The following is a 22,758-nucleotide window of genomic DNA, read 5'->3' as shown; positions in this document are numbered from 1 at the left end:
AGACTCCGCAAATGCTCAATAACGATTATCTGATAACTTTGCCAAGCAAAAGTTGTATTAAATACATTTCTAATAATACTACAACAAAGTTTTTCACTCAGTTGTCGCAGTTTCACTCAGTTGAACTAAGAGAAAATAAGTGGTTGGTAGTTGAAAGGTCACGTACCAAACACTTTGTTAAAACCGACCTTTTGGGGTGTGGGCGGCTTTGAAACAGAGAGGGAGAGTTGAGGGTGGCCAGAGTTGTCTTCGAGGGTGTCGATCAGCTGTCAAGATCGAGCAGCAGTAAGCATCCTATGCTGGAGATTGTAAGTGTGGAGAGGTAGTGTGCTCCTGCCGGAATCCGTTGTCACCGCTGGGGTTGGTGCCGCTGGTGAGTGGTTTAGGCAGTCAAGAAGAGCCCATTACCAGTGCACTTGTGTCTTTCTCTCGATTGCTAGACACTAGTTAGACCGTAGAGTAAGTAGTGCTGATAATGGTTAATGATAGCGGGTGAAAAAGTGAGTCGACACACTAAGTTTTATGTGATAATAAACACGAGTGTTTTATTAAAATCGATTAGTGCTCTAGCCACTGCCGTAGCGTAGATCTCTTCTTGTGAGCGAAAACCTAGCTTTGGCTGAAGACCAGTTGATCGGAAGGATAATTTCGAGAAGTCGTGCAGACATTCTTGTATATTATGAGCTACTTTCTTACTTGCAATGTTTACCAGAAACTAGTAGTTGACATCTAGCGAGCGGTAGGGGGTAATATCAAGTGCAAAGTTTGAAATCGGAGCTGCGCGCGACAAAATCAAATTTATGTAAAACAATTAAATTTAAAGGATAATTTCTATTTTAATAATTAATAATGTCTCTTTCTCTTGATTAATAGATAGTGATTGAGGCATATAGCCAAAAAGTGCAGAAAATAGATGACGAGAGTGGGTGAAAAAGAGAGTCGACACACTGAGTTTTGCGTGGTACTATACCTTAGTTATTGTTGCGATAAATTAATGCTTTAGCCACTACCGTAGCGTAGGTCTCGTTGAGTGAAAATCTAGAGTAGGCTTAGATTATGTGGTTTTAGAAATAATAACTATTTTAATGAAAATAAATTAATAGCACCTTGGGGTTAAAAACGAATCTCATTTCTATTAAATTATGACATCCCATGTCTTGATATTTATTACTTCAAACACAGAGTTTCGTTTTTAAATTATAAAAAGCAAAAGCTCAGCGATCTTTGAACATCGAGTGGTACACCTGCTGCTGCAATCGCGTGACATATAACTTTCTTCTTTTAAAACAAGCTACCAACGTAAAACTCGAACTACGTATGCAACCTCCAACAATCTTATAAAGTGCTCATCTAACAACATCAATTCGCAGTGGTACATCCAAGAATGTAAATAATAATAATTTTAGCATTTTTTACTGTGTACGTCCACAAAAAATATATGTACAATTTTGACAGCAATTTGTACTTAATGTAAAGTCCGAGAAATCAGTAGTTTTAACCATCAATTACTGTATAATTATTGCACCATGACTGTGCTCGTGTCAATCAAGAGAAATTAGGTCAAGCTCTGATTGGTCGTTTGGATCCCCAACCTAAAGCGTCCTCCTCCAGTGTAAAAGTATAAGAACTTCTCGCACATAATAATATTCGCCTATCCTCTTTTATCAAGTGCTCGAAAGTAACTATAAAAGTTAGAGAGTGAGTTCTGTTGATTCTTTTAAGCGGATGTAAGACTCGGGTTCTGACGTCAAAAGCAGCAGGCTAACAATTTTCATCGCCACGAGTACTCTCGTGTAGGACTAGGATCATCGTCGCGGTCAACTTTGTAAGATCTTGCGACCGCTTGCGCACCAGACGCGGCTAACAGACAATCATAGAAGTAAGTTAAGTTAAGAAAACTAAAAATTGTTACGCCATTGTAAATTTGAATCTTAAACTTTGTAATTTATATTCTTTGTAAAATCAATTATTTTTGGCCTTACTTAATTCATTAAATCATGACATAAGACATAACTTGGTTGTTGATTAAATTTATTTTCCTAATTCAATATATTCTAATTATTAAATTGTATAAGATATTCCAACAATAAAAATTTTAGAAACATAACTCTAACTTTAACGAATAAGTTGAATACCAAGGAACATTTAAATAGACAACATATGACGAAAACTTTTACAAGGACGTGAAAAAAAAAGAAAAAGATACACTACTAATGTATGACATAAGACATGAACTCAATCAGTAGGTAAACGCCAGCTCGGCGTACACCACTCCATACATATCGTCCGGTGAAACCTAACACCACAATATCGAGTCAATGATTTAAAAGAAAAGCATACTGTATGTAGAAGCAAATAAGGCCTTTGGGCTAACGGCTAGTTTTTGACGAACAAAAATTAAATTTGTTTGTTTGAAGAACGAACTTACGAGTTCCGCCCTTCACTAACAGAAGTTCGGACGTGAAGAAATAATAAATAGTCATTATTTAACTTTATCATCTGGTAAAAACTGAATGTTTGTGAATTTGGGTCTCATGCTCCCTGGCGGGCTGCAGGACTAGCAAACTGTCCAACTGTTTATTTGTATATCGGGGAACGAATTTTCACCTTATAAGTAAAAATTTATTGGCAATAATCTTCAATATACATCTTACGGCTATAAAAAAATGTATTAACATGAATACATATGTTCATATGTTATTTCTGATTTTTTTTATATTTTTTTTTTTAATTCAGGTATATGAGTTGTGTTGGGTTGATGGTTTGGGCATTGCATAACGAAATGATTGTAATAGGTTCAATGATGGTTATGTTAGTTAAAGTGTGTTCATACTTCTGTACAAAGGAAAGTTTAATTTTTTTTTTTATTTTCCACCTTTGTCGTCTGGCTTTTTTTCTGCAAATATTGCATTTCATTTCTATTTTAATTGGAATTGTACACAATATACTATGCAATTGTAAATCGCATTTGTATACATGATTTCCACATGGCGTATGTATTGTTGTGCCTTGTTCTTGTTTGCGTGTCCGTTCATTGTTGCCATACTAAACTCCATGATTTTGAAGTTCGTTGTATGCCCTGATGTTTGCTCCTTCGGTGCAATACGTGGCAAATGCCATGTATAAATCCTTTTCATCATCTTTTGCGGCTTGGAGTTTTATATAACTACAATCATTGAGTGAGACAAAAGTCATCAGATATTTTTTCAACTCGTCGGTTGTAATTACGACCGGTACTTTTATCATCAGCCTTGGTGATAATTTCCTAGTCATGCTGCTTAAAGTGTCAAAAACTAGTGGAATATTCGTTGTAGTTTTGGTTGATGTTGTGTTGGCGATGGCGTTAGGCTTCTTTTGTTGGATAGTAATGCAATGTATAACTATCTTTCGCATTACCTCAGCTTTATATTTCGTACTTTACTTAATATGAGAAGGTTTGATTTTTTTTCCGTCTTGAGGCTTGTTAGAAAAATAAATATCTTGCATTCCGTCGAATATTCGAAGAACTTCATCAGGTATTTAATATTATAAGGTTTCTTTTTTAGAACATAAATTTTCCTATTTCTACGTTTCATTTGTACAAAGTGAAGAATATGTTTTTCTTCATCTTTGTCGCAGTATTTTTATCTAATCTAGACTGTAATGGTCCATACATAGGTAGCTGTCGCTTATTTGACGTTTGATCTGTCGTAGGCACACACATCGGCGGCCTCTGATGGTGTGTAGTATATGGCCTCGTAGCTTGTGTATGGAGAAACAGATGACTGCTCTTGAAAGGCTTAAACCGTGCCGTATCGTTGTAGCAACTGTTTTAGTTCTAGTTTGTTAATACAGCCCTTTATCATAAGGTTCAGGAAACATACACTGGTGATGGTGTCAATTATCTTAGCTATTTTATGTTATCTGTAAGTATAAGTATGATGGGTGTTACGATGATTATTGATTGATACTGTATATGTATACATCATTCATAGGTTATACGTGGATTGTTAATATAAGAATGAAATTATGTTTACGGAACGATTGAATGATGGGCAGAGAATACATGAATAGTAACAATCATTACTTACCATACTATGGCGAAATATTTGCAGATCCATAATATAATAAAATAAATAATATTAATGCATGCTAAAGCTTAATATTAGAACAAAAAATTTTAACAATAGAGTAACATGCAACTGTGATCAAATACAATATGCATTTTAACCTTAAGGCTTCAAACATCTTTTTTTTTTTTAAACTAAACAATAAAGTGAAATTAGAGAAAAACAAAAAAAAAGTATTATGATAATTAACTAAGTATAAATTCGCTCATTAGATATACAAAGATTGAAATAAAAATATCGGAATTAAGCAATATATTTTCTTCACGTAGAATGTAGCTGGTTAAATGGTAGGGTTGAATTATTGGGTTTATTTTCTGCTTTTTTTGATTTTATCTCGTAAATTGATGGTTGGCTTTGTTTCTAAAGTTTGTGTACATCGTTGCCTTCTGCATGTAATGACATGTCTTTGATATGTAATTAACTTAACTTGATGTTGACATAATGGGTGAGCCATTTTTTGTTTGTTTTGTATTTTGCACTCCTTTAAATTGGTTCAGCGTATTTCGCGCGATACTTGGGTTCATCGTTCTGCAATGCTAGAATAGCGCTTTTGGGATCCATGTATTTTACATATCCTTGGGATAATCTTCCTCACCGATGTATGATGGCATAACAATATTCTAGGGTACCAAAATGAGAGAAATTATTTAAGAAATCTTTTTCCTTTTTCGTTTCTTCTATATCCCACGGTAGAGAACACATAAGTCTTTTTGGATGGATATTTATTATTTCATTGTCGCTCTTTGGTGATATTGGTGAAGAAATATATTTTGCTTGAGAAATAGTGGATTTTACTTTAAAAGTAGAAAATGTCTAAGCTTCCTCTCCTATGTTTAGTGTTTCATCAGGTTATTTTATTAAATGAATCACTATTGTAAATGGCGGTTGCAGTTTGATGTGTATAACTATGTAAATTCGGAGGTATGTGCATTTCCTTAATATTTACTCTATTCTCCAATTGTTTAATAACTTTATGTAAAGGATGATTAACGTTGAATGTAGTCTTTATTGTTATTTTATAGTCAGAGTTTATGTACAGCCTGGAAGGAAAATAGTATCAAATTACTATTGATTTATGAGTTTCATTGCCAATGTTCAGGGTGTATAGCGTGGGAGTATCAAACTCTGTGTCTTTATTATAGTTTTGGATGATTTAAGTATTTTCTGATTCTCTTCAATTTTGACATAAAGTTTAGTTGGTTCGTGTTCCTTTGGTTCTTATTTTATGGTTACTCGGGGTTCTGCGTTCAGTAAATTAATGGTGCGTCTTATGAACTTTTCCAAGACATTACGTTTCATCGTCTTCCTGAAACAGTTTCTTGCTTTGCTGATGAGTATTGCTATTATTATTATTACAATAATAGCTTCAATGATATTACGTAATAGAATAAAAAGAGAAGTTTGTTTTTTCTCCAACTTTTAGGTTCGTATTTTCTTCGTACGATTTATTATACTTTGTACATTTAATTCTTCATCTGTCATGTTTGTTTATTAAAGTTGAATTCTCGAATCGATTTTATAGCGTCATGAAAGTCATTAGTGTCTTTAAAGGGTTCATGTAGTACAGTTAAGTTCAAGCTCACTTCTACTTGACAGGTATATTGTATCTGAGTGATAATCTTATGTTCACTGGTTAAGGTTAGTTTGTGTGTTTTCCCCGTACATCTATCATTTATTCGTAAAAGATCTGTACCTTTTACTCTTTTTTGTCGATCCATTTTATTGGGACAGATAATGTTTGATTGTTCCTTATTAGGTTTCGAGAATAACTGTAAACTATCAGCTGACTTTCAGTTTTAAGTGTAAACATAATTTTACAGTATTTAAATACTTCTGTTTGTTAACGATTCCATAGCTGAGCTTATATAGCCATGCACTGTTTTATCACAACGGTTAAATGCAACTTCGTTTCATCGTAAATACGAATTATGGTCTGCTGCTGCAGCTAAGTGAGGGTACGATGGTTTTATGTAGGCAGATCCATTTTGTCCAGGTTGAGGTATCATGACTGGATGTAGTCTATAAAAATTATAAGAGGTTCATTCTACGAGTGGCAAATGTAATATTACCATGGTTCTATTTTCTTGATGTACATCATCTAATTTACTTAGAGTGCTTATTTCGCCAGCATAAAGATTCTCGAGTCGTGCTAAAAATTCTAGATTCCCTGCTGGGTTCTGTACATCCTGGGCTACAATTCTTAATATATTTGGAGAAAATAGCTTGACCTCTTTATAAATTATGCAAGATATCAATCTGATCTTTATGGGAACGAATAATATGATCTACGGTATAGCCTCAGTTCTTCAAAGGTAAATTAATAAATATATTAGACATCTGTCCAGAGTAAAATCTTGTCCTGGAGTCAATATATCAGCAACTTGTTTTAGAATATGCTCATGACGTTTCGTAGTGTTATACAGGTCTTTGAATGGAGCTGCATAAATATGGATATTTTGTTCATACAATTTAATATGTTCCTTTTGATCAGTATGCAAATTTTGAATGTTAGTATTCATGACGTTGATAACGTCTTTAGTTACTAAGCCGAAAAGTCCTTTGGCAATGCTTCCAATAATTCCAAAAAGCGTCAGTCTTTTCGCTCGTATGCTGGGAGGTGGAATAATGATATCTCCCGCACAGGTTCTCACAGTATTTGTTATGTTCAATAGTATTGCTTTCAGATTTTTCAATCGGATTATCTTAATTAAAATAACCAATTGTGCAATGCAATATCGAATGGTTTCATTGATTAGAATGGTTTAAATGTACGCAACCTTTAAGCACCATTGTCATTAAGATGGCCAACATAATCCGCATCGTTGTTTTTTTCACTGAAAGACATGTAGAATATAATTCTTACAAGGATATTATTACTATTGGGGAACTAGTTTTAATTTATCTGTGTGTTTCCGTATGATTTCACCATCGTTATCTTTAAGTAATACATTATTTCCCTCTAAAACTGTTTTTATTTTTAGGGGCTAATTATAGTAGCGATCAAATTTATGAGAACGTACTTCTTTCTTAACCTAAACGTAATCTCCTGGTTTAACATTAGAAGGCTTCAATTTTTTATCGTATCTTGTTTTTGCTTGCATTTTCATTTTTATTTGTTGATTTCCTGCCACAATTAGCATTTCTTGAAGTTGTTTAATAAGATTTTGTAAATAAAATGGATTTTGTAAGGAAACTATGGAAGCTATTTTATTTACTTTTCTTCTACATTCATGAAGGGGGCCTGTTGGAGTGCCTTATGGCAATGAATGTATTTCAATGAATGTATAAGTAAAATTAATTTGTTTGTATTGGTTGGATATATGTATGTATAGTGATGTATGTGTATTGTATAGTTATATATGTATGGCATATACCAATATATAAGAATATAGGTGTGATGCTAGGTAGAGAGCAAGTTCATATCTTGATGTAGAAGACAGTCAGCACCCGACGTTATAGTTGAACGGTCCTGGTTTGTAAAAGTCGTTAGGAGAACTTGTCTAGAGCAAAGTGTCGACAAACATGCCGTGCGCAAGCTGCTTTGTGCCTGAAAACAAGTATCTGCCATAGTATAAGAATTCAAATCATTTTTCTCGAATAAAGTGCCAACCTTATATAAAGAGTTTATGCAGTTCTTTTTATCGTGTGTTTTGCTCACTCCTTTCCTGGCCACTGCTTAATACGACAAATAAGAATCGACAATTGACGTTTGGACGGTTAAACTACCCTGGTATTTTTATTTTAACAGATTTAGATAATTTACTAAGCCTATGGGGGCCTAAAAAATTTTTTTGCAAAAATCATTTAGAAAAATAATTCGTTGATTTCAAAAAAATTGCGTTCCTATATTCCTAATTTGGTAGTGTTCTTAATATTATTATTGACAATATAAAGCACTAAAGTAATTTTTTAATACAAGGCCTTACCTTTCGTGTTCGAATTCTTTTTTAATTATTTTTTCATCCCTGTTATGTGAACTGATATACATGCGTTGTATTTCATTATGCTACGGTGTCATTCGATAGCTGCTTTGGTGATCAACAACTATGATTTATACTATAGTATATTATACTGGAAAATTTATAAGTACTGTCATAGACGTGGCTTGATTACTGTTTGTATACTAAATCACTCTTAAAGTATAAAGCAGAGTTTATAACAACATTAATGTTTCTTATTCTGTTCTTGTAATTATTGTTACAGTTTAATAAATCCTAATGTACTGAAAGTAATTTTTCTAAAATTTCATGGTGTTATTAAAAATTATGTAGTTATGTCATGCTAGTCATTTGAATGAAACGGAAGCTTTTACAAATTTAATTTATAACTTACAAAATTTATCTGAAAAAAGCATGATTATTTTTAAATTATTCTAGGTTTTTTATGACTGAAGAATTATATAGATTCAAGAAATCTATTGACCTCTCAAAACTTGGCGTAGATGATGAAATAAGTGCAATAATAAATCAATTTAACGAATACAAACATTATTTATCAATAAATATTGCTAAATTAACGCGATTTGATGGTTATAATTTGTGGCGCAAAACAGAGGCAATCGAACTTTCTCAAATGGTCCAGCAGCGTTTCAGGTTTGTAAAAGTTATTTTATTTTAATGGTTAAAAAATTAAATAATGAAAGTAAAACAATTTTTCATTCAAATATTAAAATTTCGTATTAAGTCATAAAAAGAAAGCTAAACAGCATATTTTAGTATTCCTAATGATAACTTTTTTATACAAGATTAGGCTACATAGTACATACGAATTAATAAAATTTTATACTACACACTTTTAACATTTATGTACAATTAGGATAATGGGTATAATCACAATAATTAAAAAAGTATACTTTAAGCTTTGAAACAATTTAATTTGAAGAGAAAGTTCACGGTATTTTAAAAAATATCTTGAAGTCTGAAACTAATGATAAACATCGGCCTTGTGAAATTATAATTGTGTTTAGTTTAGCAACGTAGAGAGGAGCTACCTATTCAAAAAAGCAAGACTCATAGCCTAGACTTCAAACGAAAATCTTGACTTTTTTCTTCTTGATCCTATTTCTCTGCCAAAAAAAGGTTCGTTCACATGCATAAGTAGTTGCAGTAAGTACACTAAGTGCAGTGTTTTCAAAAATATTAACCCTCTGCTTGTTTTTTTTATTTTTTTTTATTTTTTTTTATTATTTTTTTTTTTTTTTATTAACCATACAGGAAAAAAATGAATTTTTTTTCCAGTCTCTTGTAATATTTCCTCTCCGATGAAGAAGTCGGTATCATCAATATAAAATTTGTAGAAAATTAATTATTTTTAGAATAAAAGGTGGAGCGATATTTTATATACCAATGTTTATTCACAAATAGTGTTCAAAGTTAAAAAAACGCATTGCTTAGCATTTCATAACTCAAAGGTGAAATCATCTGCAATCTTGAAATTTTTAGAAAATGCTACTTTAGAAAATTTGTTAACACATCTAATTATTACACTCCATTTGTAATACATACACTAAATAAAACGGAAAAACTGCAAGATGGATGATCTATACATCGACGGATTTCATTTTCACCAGCTATGTACCACACTCAAACAACAACATGGGTCAGCACCTAATTACGAGCAAGGATATACATCAAAATACAATAAACCGGTAGCGTAGTTACTTTGATCTTGGGACTTTCAATGATGATAGGGAAATAAATGACCTTATACTATATATAAAAATAAGAATCCGTAATACAATTCGTGACAAAATATAAATCTTCGTCGAGACACTCAAGATAAAACTATTATTCATAGTTTACGCTGAATCGTCGACCTTCGATCATTATCAATGTTATAAAATAAAAATATGTACAGTTTATTATCACTCTAGCAAAGTAAATAAGGCTGATGACATGGTCATATGCATCAAAGACAACATCCAATATTACCGGAATCATTGAAATAGGTATACTTAAGATAGTACACTCATGCCTAAAAATTAACGTTGATTGTGAAATTGAAATTTCAGCAATATACAAATGTCACGATTTCGCAACTACTTAATTTATCCTAAATCTAAAAAAATATTTGAAAAAAAAAACAATTTATAAAAAATTATTTATTAATTGAAAATTTTAATTTCACTATGGATATTATCTGGGTTTAACTGGTACGTCCAAACCATCAAATAATAATGGAACTGGCTTGTGAATTAACAATATTTTAATAAAAACTGACACTATAGAAGCAATAACTTAAGACTTGAAGATTCCAACACCCTATCATTTTCCTTGAAGATTCCAACACCATATCATTTTCCATTATTTGTTAAAACAAACAAAGCCCGAAATAGTACTGAAAAAAACCATGCATTTTATTTCAGTTACAATAAACTTAATTCAATCGCTGAAACTGTTAATTGGAATACAGTACAATTAATGAATAAGTTCAACAAAGCAATGAATACTCTAATTAAACACGTGCAACATCGTATAAATAATATTGAGTGTCAAGCAAACACAAACAGGAACAATCAAAGTATGATTCAAAGGTAAGCATGGATTACTTTAGCAACAATTACAAATTGTTTTAGAACGTTTTTCCGTAATATAGGTGAAAATTAAGCGATAAAATTATAAAATTGAAAAATTGAATAAGACGTCTACCTGCAGTGAGCAAAGAAACAATTTTCACACTACCTACTTAATACACATACAGTACAAGCTATAGTATGCGACCTAGAAAATAAACATTAATGAAAAAGAATAGGTGGAATGAATTCTAAGGTGCTAAAATTACTGTCTAATTACATTTGTCAATTTATGGCTTATATCTTTAATATATGTATTACACAATCAACATGGATTTTAGATTTTAATTTTAGATTCGCTGCTATTTATTATTTACATAAATGACTTTTTAATCTTCATAACTCTATTTTGCCTTACGCTGACGACACGGCTATTATTTTTACAGAAAACACATGGGATGGAATTCAAAGTAAAATAAATGAGTAGCTTAACCTTATGGCTGAATGGCTGGCATTAAACAAACAATCTTTAAATATAGGAAAAACAGTATTTTTGACTTTTGAAAACTACAATGATAGTGTCCCAAGCAATATTAAGCTAACTAAAAAAAAGACAATAGAAAAGTAGGGTATCACAAGTATGATTTTTGATTATAACTAAAAATAGGACAAAAATTTTGAATGTATAGTGAAAAAAACTAAATATTCAATTGACTTTTCTTACAAAATTTTCTGAACACATGGATTACAATATATTAGAAAAATCTTTTAACACTTTTTTTTATAAAATAGCGAATTATAGAACAATAGCATGAAGAGAAGCTTACAATAGTGTAATAAAAAGGGTTGTTCAATATTGAGGTCCTCAAATTTAAGTTTACGCGCTTGATTAGATTTACCAATCAGCCACTAGTACACCGAGTTTCAAGACAACCAATCGCAATGCGCCGCGTCTCTTTAGTTAGTCAAAAACTTTGTAAAGTAGGCAGCGGCTTGCTCTCTTTAAATGTAGCTGCGCGATGTAATAGCCAGTTCGTACTCGGTCGTTGAGCAAGATGCACGCACCTTTGCACGAGCACACACATACGCCTCTTTTAAAAGTTTTACACGCGCACTTTAACGATCAATTTACTGCCGTTCTTTATAACTCGATTATTACTATTACTTCTCGTTTCAATTATTCCGAATCTTTACCTCAGAAAAGTAAAGTGTTTGCATCAAAAATATTAATTTGGTGCTTCTATTCAATAAATAAATTTAAGAGTGTTAAATACAAAATCAGTCTACTTTACTTCACATAGAAGCACACTCCCACTCCGATACTCGACAAGAGTACAAGGAATTTAAAAAAGAATACTAAAAATGATCAAAAATAATTTTATATTAGACAATTCTCTAACCATAAGACAAAACTTTGCTCACAAATATTTATGTACATACTACACAGAGCTGAAAAAGAGGAACACAGGCTGATGTGTAACGGTAGCATTTCCCGAGAACAGCGTGTGGAGCGATTTTTTTTGGGCGAACCTCGTTGACCATCAAACATTTGGTGGCGTTTACATCCTTGGCGTAGCTTATTGATAAGCAGGAACTTCTCAGGCCCATAGTGTGTATTTAACGGAATGTAAACAGGCACTTGGTGGATAAGGGAGAGGAAGGCAGATTAGGTTCGGTGGGTAAATTTGTCACCCTGGATTACAATCAAATAAATAACTTTCAGCCTGTGGATTTTTTTTCCTTGTTAATGAATAGTTTAGCTTCAATCTTCAGAAACTTTTACGACTGAAAAAGTAATAATTAAGTAATTAGAATTATTAGAAAATTTGAACTTGATATATAAGTCCCGTCGAAAATTTGTAAGCATTTTTTGGAGGAAAATTATGTAATACATGGTTTCAAATTTTATTGCAGTAAAAAGTGCCATTCAAGAGCTTTCATCAGCTACTCGAATTATTATCGTACGACATGCAGAATAAAAGTTATATTGAAATTAAAAAGTTACATGAAGGGGGCTGGGTGGACATCAACCGGAAGGGCAGGATGAGCACGGCGACTAGTGGCGACTATAGTGTCAAGCCGACTGTTTACGATTTTCTAACCCAAATTTTTGTTTTCTAAGGATGTTTTTTTTTCAACTTGTGCTAAAATTTTAATGACTAGGATGGTCTGTAATTACAAAAGAAAAAGTGAGAGAAGAGGGTGGATCGATGGTCAGTTGCAATTGGCTGTTGATTATGTACACAGTGGTAAATCGATAAAAAAAGTTCCGCTACTAAGTTCGGTGTACCTAGAACGACCCTTGGAAGAAGATTAAAAAATCCAAGTGTAATGAGTGTTGGTTAGTCAATAGATTGAAATATTTAAATAAATTGTGCACGTTTTTATTTATAATATAAATACTATTCAGGGTTCCAAAAATTATTTTCTCATGAGCAGGAATAAGCTCTTTGCGATTGCGTGCTTGACATGGAAAAAATATTGATGGGGCTGTCATCAATGGAGCTAAGGCAATTAGCTTACGATTTTGCCATTAAACTTGGTGTAACACATCCTTTCAAATCAGAAACTGGTAATGTACCAATTGAAACATCAATAATTCATCTCAGCCTGTAATGTGACTTGAGAATTTAAGAATATTCTCATTTTTACATTACTTTTCAGGTCTCGCAGGAAAAGATTGGCTGCACAGTTTCATGAAAAGGCATGAGCTTTCCAATAGAAAAGCTCAGCCAACATCTGCAGCAAGGGCTAATGGATTTAATAAATACAGTGTTAATGAGTTTTTCTTACTGCTGAAAGAAGTTTTAGAAAAGTATGAGATCAGTGCTGTTAACATTTGGAATGTTGACGAGACTGGCATTTCAATTGTGCCAAAGTCTGATACGAGAGTCATTGCCAAAAGAGGAAGACATCAGGTTGGAGGAAAAATATCTACTAAAGGAGGTGAGACTGTCACTGCAGAGTTGTGCATGTCTGCAGCAGATGCCTTCATGCCACCGATGCTTATTTTTTCTCGGGTTAAACCAAACGACTTGTTTTTGAACGATAAACCAGAAGGATCTTGGGCTGTTTTTCGGGAAAGTGGCTGGATGGAAACAGATGTTTTTACTCAATGGTTCATTAAATTCATTGAATTTTCAAAAGCATCTCCAGAGAACCCAGTGTTGTTGATTTTGGATGGACACTGCTCTCATGTGAAAAATCTTGAAGTGGCAGAGTTAGGTAAAGAGAAAGGTGTCATTGTTCTATGCTTCCCGCCACATTGCACTCATCGAATGCAACCACTTGACGTTGGTTTCATGAAGCCATTGAATTACTATTATGCGGAGGAGGTGAACAAGTTTCAGCGAAGTCGTTCCCAAGTCCAGATGAAAGATGTGTTTGGAATTTTTGGCAAAGCTTGGCAAAAAGCATGTAAAATAAACACGGCCGTCAATGCTTTTAAGACAACCGGTATTTGGCCATGCAATGATTCAGTTTTTAATTCCTACTTTTCTGATACTTTAGACTCCACTCATAATTCGGGTAAATATTTTGATAAAATAATTTAAAAAAATAGTATTTGTTTTTTATATGAATGATATTTTTTTATTATAGATTCCTGTAACGCGTCTTTGTATAAAGAAACAATCGACACCATTATGAGTGAGTCAACTGGCAGCAATAAATCTAATGATCGTCACTCAAATTCATCCTCGACTTCCGATGTGACTACAGGAAATGTGCATCGTGTATCATCATCCATTACTAAGCCTATATTGGAGACTTGTTCGCCAGTGGAGCCAACAATGGAAGTTCCTCTCTCTCATATCAAAAATATTATATCATTTCTTGTAAGTAATGTTGTAACTTTTTAACTTAGTGTTTAATAGGCTACTTAAATAAACATTATTTTAGCAAACAGCTGTTAATGAACACGAAAGTTAAGATAAGTCAACTGCAGCTCAAAATCAAAGTGTAAGTGACATAGCCAATAAAAATTCTATTTTTTCTGACAGCATTGAAAATCAGCCGGCAAAGACTCTTGTGAGTAGAAAGCGAGGAGCTGCAGCGATTGTCACAAGCGATGCTTATATTGATGAGTTGAACACGAATAAAAATGAAAAATTAAAAGTAGAAACAAAAAAAAACGGTAAAAAAAGTTAGAGTAAAAAAAGAAACAAAAAAACGGTAAAGAAAGTTAGAGTAAAAAAAGAGCCCAAGGAGAAGAAGGGAAGCAAAATGACAATCAAGTCTGATGTGTTATTGAAAAAACCTGTAGAGTTGCACAAAAAATCATCTCAAAAGATGCCTGCTGATAATGTATTGCCCAGGCAGCCATTAACTACTGTCAATCAAGAGAAAACTCCGAATAACATTTTACATTATTCGATTTTTAACGATCCTTTTCACTTGGGTACTTTTGTAGTGCAATCTAAAACTGGTGAGCTTGACAAAGCACTTGATGAACCTTGCGAAAATTTTAATTTATTTTAATTTGTTTTTAAACTCAAAGTCAAACAATTAGAATTATTTATTATTGTTATTATTATTTATATATTATTACGGATTATTTCAATACCAAAGAGTAATTGAATCTCTCAACGAAATCAAAGTGATATTATCAAATAAGATGAAAAAAGGTTGTAAAATAAAATAAATCTATGTGTCATTATTTTCATTAATGAAAATATTGATCAACACTTAGCTTCACGATTTTTTAATTAAATATGTACCTTATAACCTTAAAGAATTTTTTACCCAACTCTTCGTGCTCATCGTGTCCGACGTTGAGATCTCCCTGCCCCGTAGGGGGGGCAGACTGTCCTTTTTTTAGACGTGTAATCTAGTATATTTTTCAGTGTCACTATGTGCTTAATTTGATTTAAATTTTATCATATGTTGTTCTCTAGACCTTTCTCTTTAAAAAGTTCCCTACATCATTTGTATTGACGATTAGTACTATTAACAAGAGCTTGCTTACAGGTAGAGTGTCCGTACCGCCCCCCTCTCCCTTACTTAGTGGGTATGCCCCGGGCACTTATGGGTACTTCTGAGGTACTTGGCGGGTACTTGCCGAGGTCTTGGTGGGCACTTGCCGCTTACTTCCCTGGCACTTAGGTGGAACGTCTTGGGCCTATGGTGTGTATTTAACGGAAATAGACACGTACTAGGCGAGTACTTGGTGGGTATTCTTATGACATTCTTAAACAATCTTCAACACATGAAGTTTACAAACCACACAAAAGGTATGCCGACTGTTTGTTTTTTAGTTTGCTAATCAAAGTGTATAACCAGCTCATAACTCCTCTTTCACTGTCCACTCACGAGTCTTCTTTTTAATTGGTCTGTTCAGAGGTGTGACACATAGGTGACAGTACGAACTTTATTAATTCATTGCTTATAATTACTTTGCATGATAAGCAAATGAACACCAGCCTGTTGTGATATAATACAGTATTATATCCTTTTATAGTGCACATTATATTTACATACAGCAAGAGCGTACACACATATTTTTTGCTAGTCTTCACTTGATGTATAAACAAGTATTATAACTTTAACTTTACTAGCAGTAAGCAGACGCTCTTGTGTGCACATAGATATACCCATGTATACAGTTCTCATTGCTTACTAACTAAGCTCAATGAAAATGTGGTAACGCTGTGCGTTCATTCAGGTGCACCGTAACATTTCAACTCCATTTACGGGTAGTTTGAAACGTATTTTTAATGGCCTCTTATTTAAAAGTTATTTGCCCTAAAAAATTAATTTCAACGGGGTTCGCTTCAGAAAAATCATGTATGAATTCAAAAAGCATTACAAAAATATGTTGAATTCAAAAAGCATAACAAAAAAAAAACTTATGCAATTACTGAAAATGTCGAAAATGTTAGTACTAAAAACAAAGGACAAAAAACTATGGAACTAATGATGCAATGAATTCCTGATCGGAAATCTAAGCTCGGTGATAGCTCGGGCCTACCTTGGCAGCCGAGGTAATCTACGTTGGCTTTGCTTTTGTACAGTGCCCTATGTATCGACAAAACGTGTGGCTAGCTCAGATCTAGATAGGGAACTAGCGTAAAAAAATAAGTGGAGAAAATATAACTCTGAAAAGGCATGAAAAAGTAACCAATTATTGTACTGCTAAAGTAAAGTAATTTCTTTTTTTACTGGAATAGTTGACGGATTATAATTTTTAATTGTATCAAATATTGTGAGTTTATTTAATTATTAATTAATTTCAGCTACGTTAAAATGTTCGTTACTATCTCCAGCCGCTCTTCTACCGTCCCACTCATTGGAACGTTGAAAGACAGTTCCAAAAACAGACAAAACCATTTTTACAATATTTACAAGTTTAACAACTTTTCATGTTTAGGTTATATCATTTTATAAAATACGCTACTCTAAACTCAAACTTATTCCATACACGTATACATATATTTCGTACGATCATGATTGTACACTTAAGGGCACTTTATATTGGTCGGAACGATAAAAAATATTATCTGTTAAGCGACAGTAAATCGTTGTCATGTTATAAGTTCCAGGACATCGTTAAATGTGTGTAAACAAATTTTTACGACAGATACAAATTGCCTTGAGTGTATGTATGTAAGCATATACGTATAAGAGAAAGTGAGACAAAATAAACTTGGCTCCCTAGCTGGTGCCAACCTCATGTCACGTTCCATATTCCAAAAATTGAATGTTGGCCCGACCGTGTCAGCCTACCTTGGCTGAACTTTGCGAGCTGGGTAGCCAAGCTTACATTTCCGATTGGGTAAACGATACGAGAAACTATTACTCTATAACTAAGGTTAATTGAAAAGTTAAATGGTAATGATTACATGTATATAGATAAAAAAAAAAAAAAATAAAAGAAAATAAAGAAAACTACGTACTACGTATAATAGATTAGATTTTCATCTTTAAAAATCATAGATAAAAAATAAATCTTACATTAGTACTAGTATTGCTACAAAAGAATTAGCTAGTAAATTTAATATTTTTTTTTTCTTTCTACATTTTACCGGCCTGTGAACAGGTACAAGCGTAATCTTTGCAATATTACAACTGCAATAGCATTACTATTGTGTTGCGTTCTATACCGTAGTAAAATTAATTAATAAATCAATAAATAAATCTAGTTAAACTAAATTATTTAAGTAATAAAATGCAGAAAAATCGTACACGTACTTCGAGCAGCACGTAAAGTATCACTGCTTGTGTATCTTTACCGCCCTCAATTTCGGCTCGGGCTCAAATTAGCCGCACGAGCGATGATTAATTTAATTTCTACTTTAAGTATGTAATATACCATTAAAAATTTTTTTTGGCAACTCCATTAAGAACCCCTAGAAATCTTCTGAAGAAAAATAAAAGTTTTGAATAATAAAAATAGATAAAAACATTTTTTTTTTTTCTGAGTCGTCCTTGTGAGTAACAGTATCCAACCATGAATATACTTAATTAAAAAAGCAATTTTTCAGCCCTTAAAATTAAATACAAATAACTCAATGCTGTAAACAGCGAATTGATTACTTATTTACACTTTGGCAGAAATGTCAGAACTGAGTGTGATGGATATTATTTTGGGCTTTTCAATAGACTCACTAGACTAAAAGCTGGGTTAAGTTGCTAACCACTGATGCTTGCTCGTCCAAGGGTATATTTTATTAATAAACCATCGGTCTTAACAGTAGTGTGTTGACATGTAATATAAAACGTTTTCAGTAAAAATAATTAACATCTACTCCTGACACTTTTTAAAACAAAAATTTTCTTATTAAAAACGTATTCATTCTGGATCCATACAATTTATTTGGTCAAATGAGAAGCTGTAAAAAGTGTAGTCATAAAATAATCGCTGGCCCTAAGGGGCCGTTGATTTGTAGTTTCTCCCCTATAATTTCCGAAAAGGGCTATTTTTAGAGCTATAAGGACTTAGAACCCATAAAAAATATGTAGGTAAAAAAGTTTTTTCTGTTATCTCTCAACTAAATTCAAGTGTTATATATTTATCGCCCTGATGATGACAGTTGCTGGTTTTCTTGGTAATGATATAGCCACTCAGGATATCACTATTTTTGAATTAGGTTAATTGATCTGCTGCTGGGTTATAGGTGTATTTTTCATTTAATTTCAGAATATTTTTATCAAAAGAGTAAACATTGTCAACATAATCAAGTTTGACAGGTTCCTACTTAAGTGAATTTGTCGAGTCATAAAGAATTTAGTGGTGGAGACTCAAATAAGTGAATGCTTATATATATTTATTGATGATATTTAAAACATGTTGGCATAGTCATTGATACAACAAGCGATAAGAAGTACATCAAGCAGAGAGTGCTATTTGACAATGGAGATGCTACAGCTGTTGGTATTGCCAGTTGCATTACTCATATTGAGAGTGATAAAATCAAGTCTGAGAAAATTGCAGAGGTTCCCTGTTGGTTTGCAGTGTGGGAAAGTCAGCCCTGATTATAATATGGTTGTTATTCTTGCGCAAAATGTTGACATACTCCATGAGGTACTGATATTCATTCCACAAATATAATTTTTATTCCATTATTTTCCTTTTTTTATTTGAAACAATATTTCTTTCGACAGAAAAAACTGACATCCTTGAAGTCTATCAGACTGATAATTTGAAAACACTAATGCTCTTTTTTTTAGACATTACTGAAAACAACGTTAGAATGGACTATTTAGAACATGGAGTCTGGTACAATTATGGAAAGGATAAAGATGGAAAAAAGTATTTGTCATAAAATCCAAATTACAACCAAAGGATCAAAAAATTTTGCAGAGCTACCAAGGTGTATTGTTTACTGGTTTGAAAGATTAGAAAGGTGAAGTATTGTTAGAGTTTGCAAATAATTACCACCAATATAAGTACAAAATACTTACAACCAATGAAATATTTTTTTTCAGAGAAGGGAATGGAAACCAAATTTCGTTATTCTTTGATATGATCGACGTGGGCCTATCAAACATGGATATTAAACTGACAAAACGATTAGATTGTTCAAAAATTACCACCCTATTTTTTTGAATTACATTATTATACTAGAGATGCCATGGATACCAAATGCCACATTCAGCATAATCAAATCTGGATTACCAGCTAAATCTCTTCCAAAAATAAAGTTTGTCAAAAAATCTTCTTTAAAAGAGTCTGTCGATCCAAGTGTGGCATTAAAATCTTGAGGAGGCAATAATAAATATGGTTTTGAATTTGTTCCTGCATTTAATGGTCTTGTTAATGAAAAAACAGATTACAAAAAGGTATTAATTTTATGCAATTAGTTTTATAGAATTGTGTTTTATTTTATGAACAAAGTGCGATAATTACGTGAAACATTTTCTTGTTCTCTAGCTCAGTTGTTTTAGCATCAACCCGAAAAGTTCTTATTCAATAGCAAATAAAAAGGGATTATCCAAAAAAGAAAGTACCAAGATGTACAGTCCTAAGAAAAATATTCGTAGACACGTACATTCCGATCAATAAAAGAAAACAAAATTTTTCCTAATAAATGTAAATAATACTAAGACTCGAATCGATTGTGAATTTCATAATTAATGAGTTGATGGTTCATCATTAAGACTTTTCTAATAATATTTAGAAAAAACTGTAGATTCAATATATTGTACAATTTACGAGATTATGGTAAAGAATAAGAAACTAATTACAAATAGATGAACGTGGCTTTTATTTTCCTAAACAGTTGATATTTCTCGATGTTAACATACAGAAATACGACAGTATTACAACTGTATGAAAGTACCAAAAATAAGCCAAGTGGTGATCAATTAATAACATATCCTCACACTTGTTTCCATTTTTGTTGTATCGTTATAATCTTCTTAAAATTAGATACGTTTAATTGTTACTTCACTGTTGCAGTAATTAATCAATTTGAAACTATGCAAGAAATAAGAAGGATGCTGTTATGAAATTTGTTACAATGTATTACAAATTTAAAACTGAGAATTACGAAAAAAAGGAAGTAAACTATAAAGTTAGAATCCCCTGTACGTTATCTGTTAAATCCCTTTAAAACAATTATGAATGATAAAGTTACACAATAAAAACGTTTTGAAGTTTATTGTACGACTTTTTTAACACTATTATTTACAGAGTATTTACAAAAAATTTATATATCTTTATTTTTTAAAAAACCATATTAACATCTCATCATCACAGTTATCTTGAAATACATTAAAAAATGCCTAATTTTGTCACATTGTTTTTTTTTTTTTTTTTTTGCTACGTTAAGATATCGCAGTATTTCATATTAAATAAAATAATAAGCTAAAGCACGTGCATTTTACGAAATAAATTCAAAGATTTTCAGACCAGTTTGATTAAGTTTGATCTATTATTGGTATGAATAATGACTAATTACAGTCGAAAATCGCAAAATTTCAATTAATTCCTTATTTTGAACTGTAAACTCCAACACAATGAAATTCTGAGTGTGTTAAATAACGCGTTTAAAGCGTGTAGATAAAATTTATATTTTTACAACATGCAGTGCCCTACTGTTGATAAATGTATTAAGAAAAACTAAACTGATGCCTTGTAAACTATTTCGTCAAACCTAGTAAACTAAACAATTTTTTCTTCACTGATTGACACAAGAAGTAGAGAGTTAAATATTTCTGTCAGATTGTACACACTTTTAGGTATGTTAAATCTGTGACAGTTAAGTTTATCAACTCTACAGTCTTCTTATATTGGTTTTTCCCATTAAAACTTGTCCAGTTTATTACAACTGGTGAACTACTTGGTGTGCCATTGATTTGGTTATTCTTAAAATTCTTATTGACATAACCGTACAGAATTTTATAAAAATGAGAACATTTCAACTACACGCTTTAAACCTGTACTGTAAGATACTTGGATTTACAGTGAATGGACGTAAAACTTGAGCGAATACGGATTTTAGGATTCTAAACTTACAAAAAACTTATATCGAAGAATGTTCATTTGTCGATGATAAATTTTGTTTATTTATTAAAATTTGCTTAAATGTTTATTGCCATTTGAACCGCTTCCCGTCGTCTAAATCGACTCATTTTTCACACATATTTTTTCCAAGACCTCAATTTTATGATTTTTTAGTGGATGTTTGTATCATTATTAGTGGAACCCCCCCCCCCCCCATTATTGTCTGAAAAATCTGCAATTTTTCAAAGGTATATGGTTTTATTTTCAATATCTCGAAAACTAAAGGGTATATCATAATGTCATCTTCACAGATTTGTTGCCGGTAATTTTATACAAATTTTAAGAAAAAATAATCGCCCTAGTATAAGTAAAAGCCAATTTTTTTTTATGTTTCGCTACTTGTGTATCAGTATCAATTAAGCACGCTCTAAATTTTTTATATGATGAATTAAATAAATACATACATTATGTTAATTTATCCTCAGTATGACAAAATAGCCTTCCCAACAGGTACATGATCATTTCAAACTTATAATTTTGTACTTAAGTGGACGATGTTATTTTTCGTCCACTCTCTAAATTTGAAATTGTAAAAATTTCACTATTTGCGTAGGTGGACAAGCTTTTTTTCACTAGCGAAGTACTGAAAAATGAGGGTCGCTTATTCGCACCCAATCGATACAAATTTTAATTTTATTTATTTATCAGTAATCCAATAAATGATCTTAATCCAAATAAAGGTAATTGCACAACTTGAACAGATTATTTCAAGTAGTACCAACAATAATTTTAACAACTAATTGAAATAGTGAAACGATAACTTGGTAGAATAGTGAATATTCACTATTTTGCAGTGAATATTCACTATTTTAAATAACTTATAAGTATACATCTTTGAAATGATCAAATCAACTGTTTCACTGCTTAAATATTGTATATTCATTATTTTACAGTGCATATGCACTATTTTGAAAAAAGTTGGATACTTATTATTATTTCAAATTTAGAGAATATGCAAAACGGTACTAAAGAATGGGATCGAGCTACTTCATATTGAAAATATTATTGTGTGTTACATCGATAGCCGTGGTCTAATCAACAAATTGATTAAACAAATTATTATACATGAACAATTAGATAAATTTTTTGAAAAAATGGTAGAACGAATATTTTTATCGCACTTTCTAATAAAT

At 32.0% G+C, this 22,758-nt stretch overlaps 2 protein-coding genes and 1 pseudogene across 3 annotated transcripts in view; all 3 read left to right on the top strand.

Moving 5' to 3' along the window:
- FucT6 (alpha-(1,6)-fucosyltransferase 8) overlaps positions 1 to 22,758 on the top strand; it is a 288,678-nt gene that overhangs the window by 217,491 nt on the left and 48,429 nt on the right. For both annotated transcript variants that reach the window (XM_089596404.1, XM_089596405.1), the window contains exon 5: positions 8,486 to 8,701. In XM_089596404.1, the coding sequence (XP_089452530.1) occupies positions 8,486 to 8,701 (216 nt within the window). The remainder of the gene's footprint in view (positions 1 to 8,485; positions 8,702 to 22,758) is intronic.
- Positions 13,593 to 14,174, top strand: LOC149373613 (uncharacterized). Its single transcript, XM_089596242.1, has one exon. The coding sequence runs from the start codon at positions 13,593 to 13,595 to the stop codon at positions 14,172 to 14,174; it is 582 nt and encodes a 193-aa protein (XP_089452368.1).
- Positions 18,971 to 20,122, top strand: LOC111644030 (motile sperm domain-containing protein 2-like; annotated as a pseudogene).

This window comes from Copidosoma floridanum, unplaced genomic scaffold, assembly GCF_036245765.1.
Source record: "Copidosoma floridanum isolate Cflo_tuat_1 unplaced genomic scaffold, Cflo_Japanese_pri ptg000030l, whole genome shotgun sequence".
Classification (NCBI taxonomy): Eukaryota; Metazoa; Arthropoda; class Insecta; order Hymenoptera; family Encyrtidae; genus Copidosoma; species Copidosoma floridanum.
Note: the sequence above shows the minus strand (reverse complement) of the source record. Positions and strands in the feature narration are given on the sequence as shown.

Bases quoted from the DNA above. Each gene is read 5' to 3' on its own strand.
- LOC149373613 (XM_089596242.1), top strand. From the start codon at position 13,593: ATGTCTGCAGCAGATGCCTTCATGCCACCGATGCTTATTTTTTCTCGG.